Below are 15,784 nucleotides of genomic sequence, written 5' to 3'. Positions count from 1 at the left end.
GGCTGTCTCAAGAGGCGTACTGACAGCAAACGTGCAAGAAGAGTTTGGCAGTATATTAATATAATATCAATATCATGATATGAGACTAGATATGGTCTTAGATGTAAAATATTTAGATGTTTAGACAAAACAAACACCATGGAGAACACTGTGTGGAGGTACAACAGTTGAGTAATCATGAGTCCACGTGTTAAATGTACTTTTATCGTCCGCAGACATTCACAGTAAAGCTGCGTACACAGTTTCTGAAACAAAGACTGTCCACTTCTCACATTTTCTGGGGGAACATTTCTCCTCTAGACTGGAGAAAGTCATCTTTTCCATTATAAAGATCTCCTTGATTATGTCCATCCATTGTTTAAGGCTTAGAGACTCAGATTTGTTCCGCTTTCTCGCTGGGAGTAAACAGTATTTTACACAAATACCAACTTTTTATTAATCACGTCTTCACTTATTGCACTGAAACACAGGACCTTGACATCAATAGGTATATCCCAAAATCTTTTTATAATTGAAAATATTTTTTCTCAGAAATACTTGGACACACCAAAAAATGTGGGAGTTATTGGCATTCATGTGTCCGCACTGTGTCTTTCCTGGTTTTAAAGGCTACATTATGGTAAAGTGATATAATTTCCTGAACTTACCTAACTGTTCTATTATTTGCTTTTACACACTTAGTCATTAAATTCACATTATGTATCAAAAATCTCATTGTGTAAATATTTTATAAAAGCACAAACAGTCAACCCTACAATATCACAGCAAAATCGATATTGAGGTATTTGGTCAGAAATATTGTTTTTGATTTTCTCCATGACGTCCTGTGTGTAAGTCATTAAATGACAGACAAACCCAGGTATGTTATCTATGTCAGTGGTTCCCACAGCAGTGTTGCAACACTTTCTTGGATAAAGCCTGAGGTTATAATATTGTTCACTGCATATTACTGTGATTGTAATAGCATACACGTAAGGATATAGGCCTGCCGCGTCTTTGTGTGTCTTTCATACACTCACTTGTGTAGACATGTTTTATTTCAGCACAGTGAATTAGAAGAGATTGTATTACTCTGACAGTTACTATAAATTGTTATTTGGCTGGTGTACAATCTGCCAGAGGATATGTATTATATTGTCGTCAAAATGACTGAAGTCTCATGTCTGGAAAATGCAGGAGAATCAGATTATAACCACTGAGGTGTTAACCAAATGACTTCTGCAGTCCTCAGCACTGCACTGATACTTTTTCCATAATGAAACTGTTACAAATAATTAACTGGCAGCTATATTAAGTTAGATCCAAAAGAATGGGGAGGACCTCGGTTAATTTTAATTCTGTGGTTTGTGTGTTGTTCCACTGATGCAAATTACCATTTCGTACTCCTCTGGATCGGCAGCCATTCCTTTCATGCCGTAGCGCTGAGCGTCTTTGGACAGTCTGTTAGCAAATTCCTCTGCTGTGCCCGTCTGGGAGCCGTAGAACACAATGATGTTCTTGCCCTGGTTACAGATTGACAGAAAAGCATTTACTCAGGACATGTCAAAGTCTTCTCCGACGACTACAATAAAAAGCTGAGCCATCTCTCATGTCTGACAGGCTGCTTTATCAAACACAGACAATGTGCGAGCACAACAGATGCTGCAGATCTTTGGAAATCATCTAAAATATATTCAGAATGTACTTTCTCCATTGCCAACTAGACTACTTCTGCACATGACAGGGAGATGATATAAATCCAAACTGCATGATGAACAAAAAAAGAAGCTTCCCATGATTGGACTTCATTTCAAAGCAAATAACAAACAAAGACAGACAAACAACCAAACATTTCTTCGACATACAGCTTGTCTTGACATAAACAAACAGCTACATCTGCACATGTATTTGTGGGAATCATGACATACTTTCTCCTTTCCCACAGTGTTGCTACGATAACTCATAACAAAGACAAACAGAGACTAAATTAAATGGCACTGCGGACTAAAGTTCTTCTCTGCCACCATCATGGTATCTGAACTATTCGCTGCAAAACCACATGTTTCAAAACTACAAGTCTTTTCTCAAGGCTGCCTTGAGAACAGAGGACCATCAAAGTCAAAACAGTGTTTCGTAATCCAAAACTCCATATGGTATAATCACATTGGCAGAGAGACCATTACAGTCATCATTAGCTCCATCCAAAAGAGGAGAAAAACTAAATTTACTTGAACACTACAACTCCACTTTTTATCTGAAGCACTTTGACTTGAACATCAAACAGGTTTTAACTGGGGAAAACAACGTCAAAGGCCCAGTTTCAGAAAGAAGGGTTAACAAACTCTGAGTCCAACCCTGAGCTCTGAGTTGATGAACGCTGAGATGGAGACTCTGAGATTTCAGTTTCAGAAACGCTGATCAGTGTAAAAAAAGACTATCAATGGAGCTCTGACACTACGATTCACCATGGCGACAAATAAAAGGAAGAGCCTCCATTTTAATCCAGTGGACATGGAGATATTAATGCATCTATTGCCAGACTCTGCATATTTATATATATATATTCTTTTTAAAAAGAACCTGAGTCAGAGTGGGAGAGGCATCAATAAGTTAACATAATGACGGTTTATTCAGTGATGTTCATTAATCCATCATTTAGGCCACAACCTACATCACATTTTAAATATATTTGTACAGCTTTAATGTGATGGGGACAAAACAAATGAGCAAGCAATTGAAGATGGAAAATATAGTTGAAGATTGGAAAAATACATCAATCAGACATGGCGACACAAGTGAAAACCCACAGTCTGGACCAGTATTTTTTTTTGGAAGATATTTTTTGGGGCTTTTTAGCCTTTATTTGATAGGACAGACAAGTGTGAACAGGGGGAGGGAGTGACATGCAGCAAAGGGCCACAGGCTGGAGTCGAACCCAGGCCACTGCGGCAACAGCCTTGTACATGGGGCGCCTGCTCTATCCACTAAGCCACCGACGCCCCAGTCTGGACCAGTATTAATGTGGTTGGTGATTTACACTTAAAAAGGTACGGGGTTAAAATACTTTTTGTGACATCTTTTTGGATCTTTGGCTCAAAAGCTTTTGGTGGCTTTGTTTCAGCTACTTTAACAAATGTTATAAATTCACATAGGTGACCATAGGTATGATTGTGAGTGTGAATGGTTGTCTGTCTCTATGTGTCAGCACTGTGATAGTCTGGCGACCTGTCCAGGGTGTACCCCACCTCCCGCCCAATAACAAAAGTGCTCTAACAAACTAACAGCTGTCTTGTAAAGAGTCACAGTTTAACCTAGAAAAAAACAATCCACTCGCAAAAACACGGACATGTATAGGTTTTACTTTGATAAGGAGGTGACTCAAACTCAGAACCCATCATCTGACAACGATTAAGCATAAAAATGTAGGTATCCGAGTATAGAGATCAGGGCTTGCTTTATGCAGTTAAATATTTTAACATGAGGGTAAAACCCTCTGTTCATTGAAATGACTGACAGCTCATGAAAGCGGTAACTTAAGACAGTCCTGAGTAACAAACTAATTTCCAAACAGGATTTTGATTTTGGCAGACCTAAACCTCTAATTAATGCGCTTTGATATGCGCTTTGACACGGACTGAATCAAGGAGGAAATGAAACAGCGTGTTCAGCTCTGTCAGAAGGAAGAACACAGAAAAAAACTCAGGATTTGTTGTAGAAAACCTACCAGTGAGCAGGTTAGGTTACTTCAGTTTAAGTTACCGCTCTTTCTGAAACTGAAACCCAGATCTCAGGGTTAACTAACTTGGAGTTGTCACGAAACCTGTTTTCTGAAACAGTCGCCTGGTTTAACGTTAAATACCCTGAGTAATGTTTTGGAACAATAGCAGCTCAACTGCTCCTGGTGAATATATGTGCGTTGGAAACATGAGATGATCGACACAGAACACAGCTGAAGCAGAAGTGATGGGAAGGATTAAGTAACGTCACTCACTGTTTTCTTCATTTTCTCGATGAAACTGGTCTCTCTTGTGGTGGGTGTTCTGGAAGAAAAAAAAACAGGTTAGACTTGTTATTTAAAACTATAAATCAGTGACCACGTTCACCAAACATCAGTTTTAGGAAATGAAGAGAGAAAGTGTCGACTCATGAAATAATTATTTACAAGGTCATCCTACTTTTTTTTTTTTTTTTTTAAAGATATTTTTTTGGGCATTTGCCTTTAATGGACAGGACAGGTACGTTTGAGGGGGGAGAGAGAGAGGGGGGATGACATGCAGCAAAGGGCCACAGGCTGGACTCGAACCCAGGCCGCTGCGGCAACAGCCTTCTATATGGGGTGCCTGCTCTACCAGCTAAGCCACCGACGCCCCCAAGGTCATCCTACTTTTATTTACAGTGCAGTTAGATAATTTTCACACTGGAGAGGTGGAGGTACTCTTTTTAATTCAAACACCTTACTAAATCTTTTATCTGTATAAATCTGAGGTGAATTCACAACATAGTAAAGAGTTTGACTTTTCCAAGTGGAAATACAGGCCTGTTTTACTGATTTAACCACAAACCTCACTGGTGTAAACAAGCCTTTAACAGCACTACAGGACATCAGAAATGCACATTTAGCTGTTGTCTGGTGTTAGTCTGGCAATTATGTGACCATCTGTCAATAAATCTGAGTGCCAGCAGGTTCTGTCTGTTCTGAGGCTTGATCATTTTGTTGACATCTAGATCACAGCTTGTACCTTCAACCAGATAACAGGAAGGGAACACTGACTGACGCACCATGTATCAATATTTAATTAGCCTTTATAAAGTTTAAATATTGCAAATACAAATGTCACTTTGGCAGCTTACTAGAATAATAAAACTGTTTGATTTTCAGTCCACTTCATGCATTTTGCTGCAATAAAACTTAATGTGAAGATTCAAAGAGAAACCAAAAAGATTTTGGATCCAAAAGAGGAGAAAAACTAAATTTACTTGAACACTACAATTCCACTTTTGTCGATGTTGACTTCATCTTAGAACCCATACTGGGGTTCACTCCAGAGAATATGACAGACAAGAGAAGTATTAAATTAGTAAGGACACTCCATCTGGCTAAATCCGCAGCCCTCATGCATGGCTCAATGGAAAGCGAGGGTAAAAAGTGTCTATATTATGGAAAAGACCACAGCAAGATTACAGTTGGAAATGGATGAGTTTAATGAACAATGGTCCCTGGTAACGGGCAATGCCAGAACTCTAGCTACCGCTCTTTGTCCTTTTGTTTGCTTTTTAAATTGGTACTATTGTTATTGCCCTGCTCTACATATAGGTGTATTTCCTGTGCTCGTAAATGTAGGGTTTTTGCACCGACATACAAGGTGTACTATAGGAAATGATATCACTTGTGTAGATGTGTTTACCATTGTTGAATGTGAGCATGAGAAAACCTAAAATAGGGTTTAGTATGTGAATTTTGATGTAAACATCTCCTCCGTATTGTACTTCATGTTCAGTGTTTTGTGTTATACATTGAATAAATAATAAGTTCAAAAAGAAAAATGAATGAACCAAAGATAAAACAGATATTGACAAAGTTTTCCTTTGGGAAACAATTCACAGTTGGAAAAAAAAGGTAATAAATTGCGATATGTGTACTCAGCATATCTATGGTATCATGGGGCCTCTGATGATTCCCAACTGCATCATCTACTACGTAACAAACATCAGAGTAAAACTGGCTGATCTATCAACTTAATATTTTGCTGACCTTTAGGAGAACTGCATCGTCACAGTCATATGATCAGAATTGCAAAAGTCAGATTGTAACAGTGCTCAGGATTCTCAGAATGAGGGTGGCTGAGCCGGTGGCTAGCAGCTAACAGTGCTAAGTCCATTAACTGTGCTAAACAACAGCAGCAGTGCTGACAGAGCTAATAGTGTTAACCAGGGCAGAAGCAGTTGGTGGGCGCTATGCTTCCTCGATGACGCCATCCCGACATCACTGGTAACCATCGTGTGAATGCAGCCCTGAGCTAGCCATTAGGATACACACATGCACTAACATGGACATGCAGCCAGAGCGTCTACCACAACAAACCACAGAAAAGCTCAGATTACAACATACACAGAGGTAGCATGACCTCACTCTCTGTTCAGGACGCCATTACTCCACTACATCTTTACACAGCAAACAGCCATTGGCCACTATACGAATGCCCTGAGTGTAATACACAGAATCTTTTAACACTTACTAGTTACTGAATCTGTTTTATGCACATGAAGAGCTTCATCTGATGTATTGCAAGATTTCTTTGGTTTAATTTTATGTGATTCCCTTATTCATTCGCCATACTGCGATATATAATCATTTCAAAAACATATTCTCTTAATAGCAACTTGTGAATTTAAATAATCAGCATTGAAATAAATGTGCTGCCAAAACTCTCGGGGTAACGTGGTTAAACTGTCCAGTCATTGTTAGTGTTATTGCTAACAACAGGGAGAAGCAGAGCAATGACTCAGCAGCCATACAAGCATTAGTCATATTAACCATATGTACAAAGCATGTGCTAAACATTAGCATACATCATGCAGTTTTCCAGTATTAAAAAGCGTGAAGTGGTTGATTCATGATAACTTCAGGTTATAGCTCATGGTAATTCAAAATACTGATTCAGATTCATCCAGGAAGTAATTAATGGACAGGAACAGATCAAAACAACATGTGTGTTAGTAAAAAAGGGAAGTAAATCTATTATGGAGCTGAATAAAAGGCAGTGCCGCTTCATTCAGCATCAAAGCTCCAAGTGGACAGCTGCACTGAGAAAAGGATTAAAAAGGCCACACATAACTATGAGCAGAGATAGTACGCCAGATGAATGTTTTCTGATTTTCCATATCCAAAAGCAACAAAGCTGTAGGATAGCCATGAACGCTACAAGTAGACACAATATACTAATTTGCTATATTTGACCTCTAACACACATTTAGTCAAACAATTTAAAACCTAAGGAACAGCGGTGTGCAGAGTGGAGGCATGTGGGACTGAGGCCCAACATGCCATAAAAATGAGCCCCCGTGGTTAATACGGGGTAAATTCCTGATCGAAATTTGAAACAAGCCTTTGCCCCCGAGCTGACGCATTCCCCACAGATTTAGCAGTATCTGTCTGAGCACCTTTCAGCTGAGACTATCTGCTTCAGCGGCCCTGAAGTCACTCAACGTAGAGGATTTTTCTGCATCATTAACAAATAGCCAGGTGACCAGAGTTCAAAATCTGGAGTGCCATGTGTAAAACTGAAAATAAAATGCGTACAGCAAAACACATCCATCTGATTTAATCTGTGTAACAAAAACTAATATTTAATGATATTGTGAGAATCATTTTGTGAGGATATGGAACGATAGGATCATTAATAACTGCCCAACTGGGAATTTTATGGGTTACTAAGTTTCATTTTCATCTTGTAATCGCAGAGTACAAAGTCTTAGAAGAATAAGGAAAGAAATAAATAACATGCCAACAAAAAACAAAAAGAAGGACCATATCATAAGTGAAGGCACATCATCAGTGGATCTACTAGCTGCAGCAACATCATTCAAGGAAGACAAAGCTGTCTTTGCATATCACACGTTTTGAGTATTAGCATTCCTAAAACAGGAACAAAGTAATATGCCATGCCAGTTTGACGCTGATAACATGCAAATGCATGATCTCAAACACCTTCTCCTTCCTGCAATGGCTCGAGTCCCACGTGTAAATACACTCACTCACTCAAGCTGGCATTCAGTCATTGTTTGAGTAATTTACAGTTTAGTCCAAACAGTCCAGAGCTCATCATCTGTGTATATTGTCTAATTTTCCATTCATTCATCCACACAGGAAGTAAACCTTTTCAAACAAGCACACTAAGTCACATCAGTCTTGCCCTGCAGCACTCAAACATGGAGGTGATTTTAGGATGTTACAACCAATGACATGTTTCTGGCTATTAATTTTAAAAGCCCTAATAAATGTAAACAAGGTGGAAATGTGCGAAACAGTGATAGCTAACGGAGCAGTGTTTGAGGAGCTTGTGGAAAAGGGGAGAAAAAAAACAGAAGCCCCAATAATCAAATTGTGTTTGTAGTCGAACAGATTTCATGACCATCTCTTACATAACCTACTGGGAACATTGTATGGCTTTTGAAACCGCTATCTCGCCACTGTGTGTGCGAGAAAAAGGCAAAATACACTTAGTGTAGAGCTTAGTCTGGGAACAAGCCACAAGTTCAACATTTACTGTACAAATCACTCACAAGGTGTCCCTGAAAAACTTCAACGCACACGCGTGATCTCTGTCTGTCAAACTAAACAATACCCAGTGACAAATATTTACGACTATTTTAAACAAGAATCATTAGTCGGTCTTAGACGAAGCAGTAAATCAGACTCTTTACTGACCTCTCAGCAGCATCTCTCCTGTCCTCTGGCAGGGAGAAGACACAGCCCATGGCATGCAGCCCTGTAGCTCACCACTGCCACTAGCACCAATGGCTAGGCCACGCCGGGAACCGCCACGCTCAAAATCAAAAGCAGGACGTCAACGCTCCACAACCACAGGATGGAAAAACAAAACCAGTCCAGAGAGACAGCCGGACACTCGCAGATTTGGAAGAGCTGCCTTCACCTCAGAGGCTCCAACACGATCTGAACTCTGCCTCTTCCTGTGCTGCTCTCTGAAATCAGCAGCGTCTGTTCTCTACACACACAGAACTCCACACACACACACACACACACACACATACACAGACTACAAGCCCTGTCAGTGTCTGGCAACCACTGAGGACACAATGGTGGGAAACTGACTTTCCCATAAAATGTAGCCGAGCTGCAGACCCACACTTTTGACTCACACAAACACACACTAAAACACTCTACGGGCTGAAAATGCCTTCCTCCTCATCCCCGCCCCTTTTCCTCTCCGGTCTGAAAGGTGTTGGGAACGAAAAAGTCTACAAGATCCATTCTGAGCATTTGGCTGGTTATCAGAGCAACTCCTCGGAGGACTATTGAAGGAGGGGGGAAAAAGCTGTGAATGGTAGTTTTTTTTTCTAAAGTATCCCCCGCCCCCATCTCACTGGAGGAGAGAGGGGAATGTCATTGCTATGGCAACCTCATTTATCATAAAAGGATTCCATTTGTGACATGGCCTTTCTCCAATGGCAGAGCAGCTCAGCCCACACACACACACACACACTAAAAAGAAAAACAGGGGAGTGGGGAAAGAAGAAGAATGAAAAAAAAGTAACTCAGGGCAAAGAAAGGGTTGCTTGTCTTTTGCCTCAACTTTCCACCTTTGGAGAGGACTCACAAAAGCAGCTTGGCTCGCCCTCCGCGTTTGCTCTCCAGGGAACTTTCAAAATGGGTTCAGGGCCAAAAACAAAAGCACAGGAAAGACATGGAAGACTACGCCCCCCTTCATAACAGTTAGGTAATCACTGCTCCCTTTAAGGGGAGGGGAGACCAGCTCTGTGCTCCCTTCCTGTATTCCCGCCCTCCACAGATGCACACCATTCCCAAAGCAAAACGTGCTCTACAGGGGTCTTTCCCCCCTTCAGGGCCAGCCTTCTGTTTCTACACAAATGGTCAGGATCTCCCCCGCTCGGCCCTCCAACACTGTCTCCATTCACATAGCTACGCAAGACCTCAGCCACAGTGAGTGAGGCTGCTGCTGGCCCCAGGCTTTACTATGGTGACCAAGGAAATTGTGTTGTGGGTGGGGAGGGGCTTAAAAAAGTGGCCATTGGAGGGGGAGTCCAGTGAAATTAAGCCAAGCCTCCACCACTCCAAATAATAAGCGATGAGTAGGCTTAACGCCACTATTACATAATTACCTAATTGTGATTATTTGAGCTGATTGCAATCATTGTGCACATGAAGGGAATTTAAAGCCAAGGTTACAAGTGACAACAGAAAGTTAATTAAGTGCATTTCCATCTGCTTGGTTGAGGCAAATAAAGCATCTACCTGAGCACAATGTTCTTATGTCAAGAAAAAACTTGGAAAAAGACAGGTTGGCAGTCTTGACCTAGGGCAGATTCTTCCATTTCACCTCATATTACTTCATTAATATTTAAGCAAGATGATTACAGAGAGGTGCTGGTAACACGTTTCTTAATGTATAGCAGAGTCTGCCCTTGGTCTCCCCAAAGTGCATTAATGTCTTGGACAGCTACGGGGGAAATTTATTCTGTAATTGTCGCTTCCATCCAGCTTTTCTAATAAGCTGATTCTCTCTACACCAAATCTCAGCTACCAAACCACAGCTATGCAGATGACACTCAACTATTCTCGTCTGTTCCCCAGACTGAAGCCTTGGTGACACAACAAATCTCTGCTTGTCTGGCTGACATTTGTGAGTGGATGTCTGCACAGAGCTGCTCTTCCTTCCAGGAAAGGCATCTCCCATCCGTCATCTCTTCATCACCATTAGGAACTCTGTAGTGTCCGTGACTCTGACTACAAGGACTAAGGTGTGACACTGGATGACCAGTTGTCTTTTGCTACTAACACCTCTGCGACAACCCACTCTCTCTGACTCATTCTCCACAACAACAGGAGGACAAATTCATTCCTCACCCAGGAGGGGGCACAGGTTCTGGTCCAGGCCCATATACTGCAATTCACCTCTGGCTTGTGCGCCTGAATAGGTCATCTGACCTCTGCAGCTCACCAAGAACGCAGCAGCCTGGCTGATCTTTAACTTTCCCAAATTCTTCCACACTAATCTGCTCCACCAAATCCCCCATTCACTCCTGGTGGATGCTCAAATCCAATTAAAGACACAGGTACTTGCCTATCATATTGTGAATGGCTCAGGCCCATCATACAAGCATAACATGGCCTGTCCACTATGCTCTGTTACTGCAAATCAACTTGCTACTCCCTCGGAGTCAAGGGGGCTCAGCTAGCACTCTACAAAGTGAAAACTGCTGCGTTGACTTCGCAATGGTGGCACAAACTCCCCATTGACATCAGGACAGCAGAATCTCTACATGTTCTGTCGCTGACTGAAAACTCATCTGTTCAAACCCAACCGTATCCCATAAAATAAAACAAAAATGAATTGATGAATTCAAAATACTCTCCCCTGCGATTAAGCAATGGTTTACACTGGTTTCTGAGCAGCCATTGAAATTAACAACATGAATTTAGTTATAGTTGCAAAGCCAAACACAACAGCACCACAGTGTGGCATAAAATGAAATCAAAAAGACAATTAAATCGTTAACCAGAATTATCTGTATGGCAATGAATCGTCAGCTGAAATTTAATGATTGTGAACTGAGGCCTAGAGACACTCTCGCAGGAGAGAGAGAGGGGGAGATCAGATAAGTTTCTGAGAGAGAGAAGAAGGACTATGTAACAGTGCAGGACAAAGAGACAGAGAAAACAAAGGTCGCTCCTAGTGACACATTTACAAGCTATAAGCCGTGCACTCTCACACACTTGCAGGGCTCATGTAGAGACAACTTGATCCCGTCTAAGTGAAGGATAATACTGTTTTTCTAACTGCATTTACGTAATAGGAAAGGAACCTAGTGTATACATATACAGGAGACTACTTAAGTTAAGTTAGATCTGGCTTGCAATATAGTAATACTAATACTAATAATTAACATATACTGTGATGGATACTCACGGTGTGTCAAGCTTCTTGAATTCAGGGATGGGCTCGGGCTTCTTGCGGGACATGAACCAATAAATGACAAGGCCAACAATCAGGGTGAAGAGGAAGATGTCCAGGTTGCTGAAAAGAGGCTCCTCTTCCTCCACCATTGGCTCGGTGTGGGTGATGGTCTCAGCGTCCATGTCTGCCACAAAAAGTTAATCAAATTTGATCACTGGGCCAAATATTTCGTAGTACTCTTGTATAATCAATCCCTTTGGACTGTTGGCTAGATTAAACAAGCAGCTTGAAGTCAGTTGTTTTGACCATGAGGAAGATGTGTTACTTTTTTACTATTCTATAGACTGAAAAATTAATCTAAAACCACCCACCAGTTTTTTTTATAACATAACCATAATCTTATAATGATTGAGTGAGGTGAGATTTAAAATCAGCATTTTAAAAATCAGTGTTGGTTCTACAGTCTCAGTTAAAAATTCCCACTGAACCAAACTGGGGGCTCTGGCATAAAACTGGTTAAAATGCTGCACAGGATGATATGATTGCTAACATATGTGCGCAGCATTCTACATGCCATGCCATACAATGATAGCTTTTGTGCACGCATTATTGGACAATTGGCTCTGGGTATTATAACATCATAACCTACTTCTTCCGACACAGCAAGAATTTCTTGTCGTGCATCAACGGCGGCGGCTCTTTTCACACGGAGCACAAGAGGACTTCATGTTCTGAGCTCTCAAGTTTCAATTTGGTTCAAGGACTGAAAACAAAGAGATCCGATTCTCTCTGATTCCTCTAGGCTGGCTGCTGCACTACGAGAGAGCAGCTTGACTAACATAGCCATGTTCACAGTAATCGGCTTGCTCACTACAAGACCTCTGACTTACTGACAGATAAGGAAAACCACTTCAGCTATGAATGCACAGGGTTACCTGCGTGCCAGACCTCAGTAGGCACAAAAGTCATGGTGACTTCACAGCTTGTGATAATATAATCAGGAGAAAACATATTACCAATAAAACCAAAAGTATTTTACTTTATCTTTTGTTTTTAACATCTTTTTTCCTCTGTCATGAATGTTTTGATTATCTGCACTTTGTGTTGCATTTTATGCATCAATTGCAATATATAAATTAAGTTCTACCTATTGTTGTTATTCTTAATATTATATTTAAGAGTTTAAAAAGTCTGTTAACAATGCATTAACTTATATTCACATTTTATGCAGAAGCACACAAATGTTTTGATAAAGATAACTTTAGTTATTAAAGAACTGAGACTGTGCGAGATTTCTGATTGCCAAAAATAGTTTCAAATTACCTGAAGTAGACCTCTGCCATCCCTGTGCTAACATTTCTTGTTATTTTATCTGTTCACATACACAGATAAGATAACTGCAATATGAACTAGTTTATCTGCTAGGACAATTAACCCGTGGATAAATTTAATGGAGATTTGGGAGTACTGTAAGGAGCTATAACATCAGCATTAACTTTTTCCCAAAAGCAGAAATCCAAACACACTTAAGGGACACCTGGCTTTTAATTGATATTTATCATCATTTTGTTGTTTTGCATTTTGTCCTTATTGTACAGTCCACAGTATAGAAGCAGGAAAAAGGAGGGCAGCGACATATGATATGCACCAAGGGTTCCCAGCTGTAATCAAACAAGGAATACCAACCTACAGTAACCTTTGTGGTTCAGTTGAATTGTACTGGATTTCACTAAGAGGTATATTTAGTCCACCACATCTCTATAAATCAGTAAAGAATGAATATTTTTGTAATAATAATGTTAAGTCTGATCAATCTAAACTAATGGCCACAATCTACACCACGGGTACAGTGTCAGTGTCTTTTGTCTGTTGTGTTACAGTATCCATGCCGACATCTTTGTGAGTCATCTCTCAGGAGGCTCAATTAGCAGTCCAAACTGAGAACACCAGTATCACCTGTCACGTCCATACTGTATCATATATGTAGGTGTAGGGTTATCTGGCACAGGTAGTAACAATAGCAGACAAGCCTAACTACACAGGATATTATTAAGTCATTACTTTGACAATCAAGACTAGTTATTTTTTACTTGTTGATTTCACAACCTGTGGAGTACGGCCTTTCAAAGACGAGAGGGAGAAAATGCCCATTAATTTAAGGAAGTGACTATTCCAGATGAGGAGAAGAAGCCAAGTACGTGACACACACACTGTATCCACTGTGTGTGCGCCAACTACAGGCTAGCACATGGGTTATTCAAAGTCATGTGAGACTGCCAAGAAAGCCAAACTAAAGAATCTTCAATAGCTGCTGCTATCGAGGGGCTTAAATGATCAATGAAACCAGATGTGGACGAGGTTTACAAGAGTTCACTGACAATCAGCCTCTTCTGCTTAAAGCAAACACCGGTATTGTGTAACACTTGACGTATCTGCGCCGGTTAACGACAGCGTGTATGAATGTTACACGTGTAATTCAGACACCAGATTTATTTGTTTAGATTAATTAAGTCATAGCTGACGTTTCCTGTTCAGAAAATAACGCTGGTGTTCAAATAACACTGTGATTATTGAAAAGATAACCAGCGAAACAGGAGTTTGGGCCCCGGCTATTCCCTGGAACGTGCCAACGATGGTTCAAGATATATGTTTTCAAAAATGACAGTTTAATTTAAAGTCAAATAGTGTTGTCTAAAATATACAAAGCTTGTATTTTCAACTTTAGCTACACACCAAAGAAACGAGTAATATGAGTTAGCCACAGTTTGCGTAACACCGGAGTCAGCACTTCGCTTTAGCTAATGTTTCACTGAAAAAAACTAACTGTATTTTAAGTTTCTAGTTTCTAAGTGAATCTATTATCGCTTACGTGTAATTCCCACAGACTGCCACAGACTACAAGTCGATGTAAAACAACTTTAAGACGTGAGTTCGGTGTCAAGCTTACCTTCGCCTCCCCTCTCTGTGTCAGGCTGACACTGTGCTCAACGCGGAAGAAAACTTTACGCCATGTAGGATCAAACCAACTCCACCCTGGCCACGGGGGTGGACCCGTCCACTCTCAACACCAAATAAATTAAATGTACTCATATTTTCATTATTTAAACGCGGCGCACGCTTTTCTTTTAAAGAGACGCTTCCATATAAATTCCCTGTTCAAACTAAGCGTGTTTATTTTCTTTTTATTTCTGCGAACACGTGTCTCATCATGGACGGGTCCTCAGAGGCATTACCTAATATCGCTATGCGTACGTAACCTGCTATAATAAATAACTGTCGAGGTGCAGCAGGCAAAGGGTCATGGTTATGCAATTTACCGAGCACAAGAGACCGTGCATCCTCACCGAAAGGCAGACTCATCAAAAGTGTCCTCCTCGCCTGCAGGGGTGTTTATGTTCACAGTGCCAAGGACACATGTTGCACAGACCATCTACCTGTGAGGATTTTCTGCATGGTGGAAGAAGTTTTAATGTTATTTACTTAAGTAAAAGCACCAAGGCCACATTATTTAAAAGATACTCTGTCATGCATTAAAAGTTTTGAGTAAAATAGCCAAATATCACAAGTGTTTTCATTTTAACTGTAGGTATAGCGTGTACTGTGTGAGTGTATATGGATTTACTGTCTTCCTAGTGCTCCATAAATGCAGTTTAAATGAAGGACCTTGCCATATCCACACAAGACATTATACTGTACAGTTATCTACAAGACTTGCGTTAACCATGTACAGAATAATAGGCCTACCAGGCTCTGTGGCTGTATATATTCAAAGTTTGGTCCTAGTTTTCAGTTTTCTGTTAAATTTCCAGTTCTAATTTTGGTTATTTGTTCATAAGGTTTACGTTTATTTGTGCATTTAGATATAAAGAACAGAGAAAAGTAGAACAGTTTCATGGTACCTCACTTAAAGGGAAGAATAGAATATGCATAGCTTTAAAAAATACGACATGACGCAGAGTAAAATGACAATAATACACATATCTTCCACACAAGCAACACTGCTGAGGAGAAATAAACAGAACATTAAATCAGTATTATGCAGAAACTTTGGGCTTTTATATCTTCTCATATACCCATTTCTGTTTCCTTATGTTGTCCTTTGTTCATCTGCATTTTCCCATTAGGATTATTGAAGTGCTTTACAGGCC

The 15,784-nt window shown here is 40.4% G+C and overlaps 1 protein-coding gene across 2 annotated transcripts in view; it reads right to left on the bottom strand.

Annotated features, from left to right (window-relative positions):
- porb (P450 (cytochrome) oxidoreductase b) overlaps positions 1–14,690 on the bottom strand; it is a 31,341-nt gene extending 16,651 nt beyond the window's left edge. The window contains exons 1-4 of one of the 2 annotated variants that reach the window (XM_049575873.1): positions 14,584–14,690; positions 11,649–11,820; positions 3,971–4,019; positions 1,374–1,502 (exon numbers count right to left, since the gene is read on the bottom strand). In XM_049575873.1, coding sequence (XP_049431830.1) covers positions 1,374–1,502; positions 3,971–4,019; positions 11,649–11,818 — 348 coding nt within the window. In that variant the 5' untranslated portion in view covers positions 11,819–11,820; positions 14,584–14,690. Of the gene's footprint in view, positions 1–1,373; positions 1,503–3,970; positions 4,020–8,407; positions 8,901–11,648; positions 11,821–14,583 lie in introns of those variants that run through there. The other variant, XM_049575875.1, reaches the window with a different exon arrangement.
- Between the last annotated feature and the right edge of the window lie 1,094 nt (positions 14,691–15,784).

This window comes from Epinephelus fuscoguttatus, linkage group LG5, assembly GCF_011397635.1.
Source record: "Epinephelus fuscoguttatus linkage group LG5, E.fuscoguttatus.final_Chr_v1".
NCBI classification, from domain to species: Eukaryota; Metazoa; Chordata; class Actinopteri; order Perciformes; family Serranidae; genus Epinephelus; species Epinephelus fuscoguttatus.
Note: the sequence above shows the minus strand (reverse complement) of the source record. Positions and strands in the feature narration are given on the sequence as shown.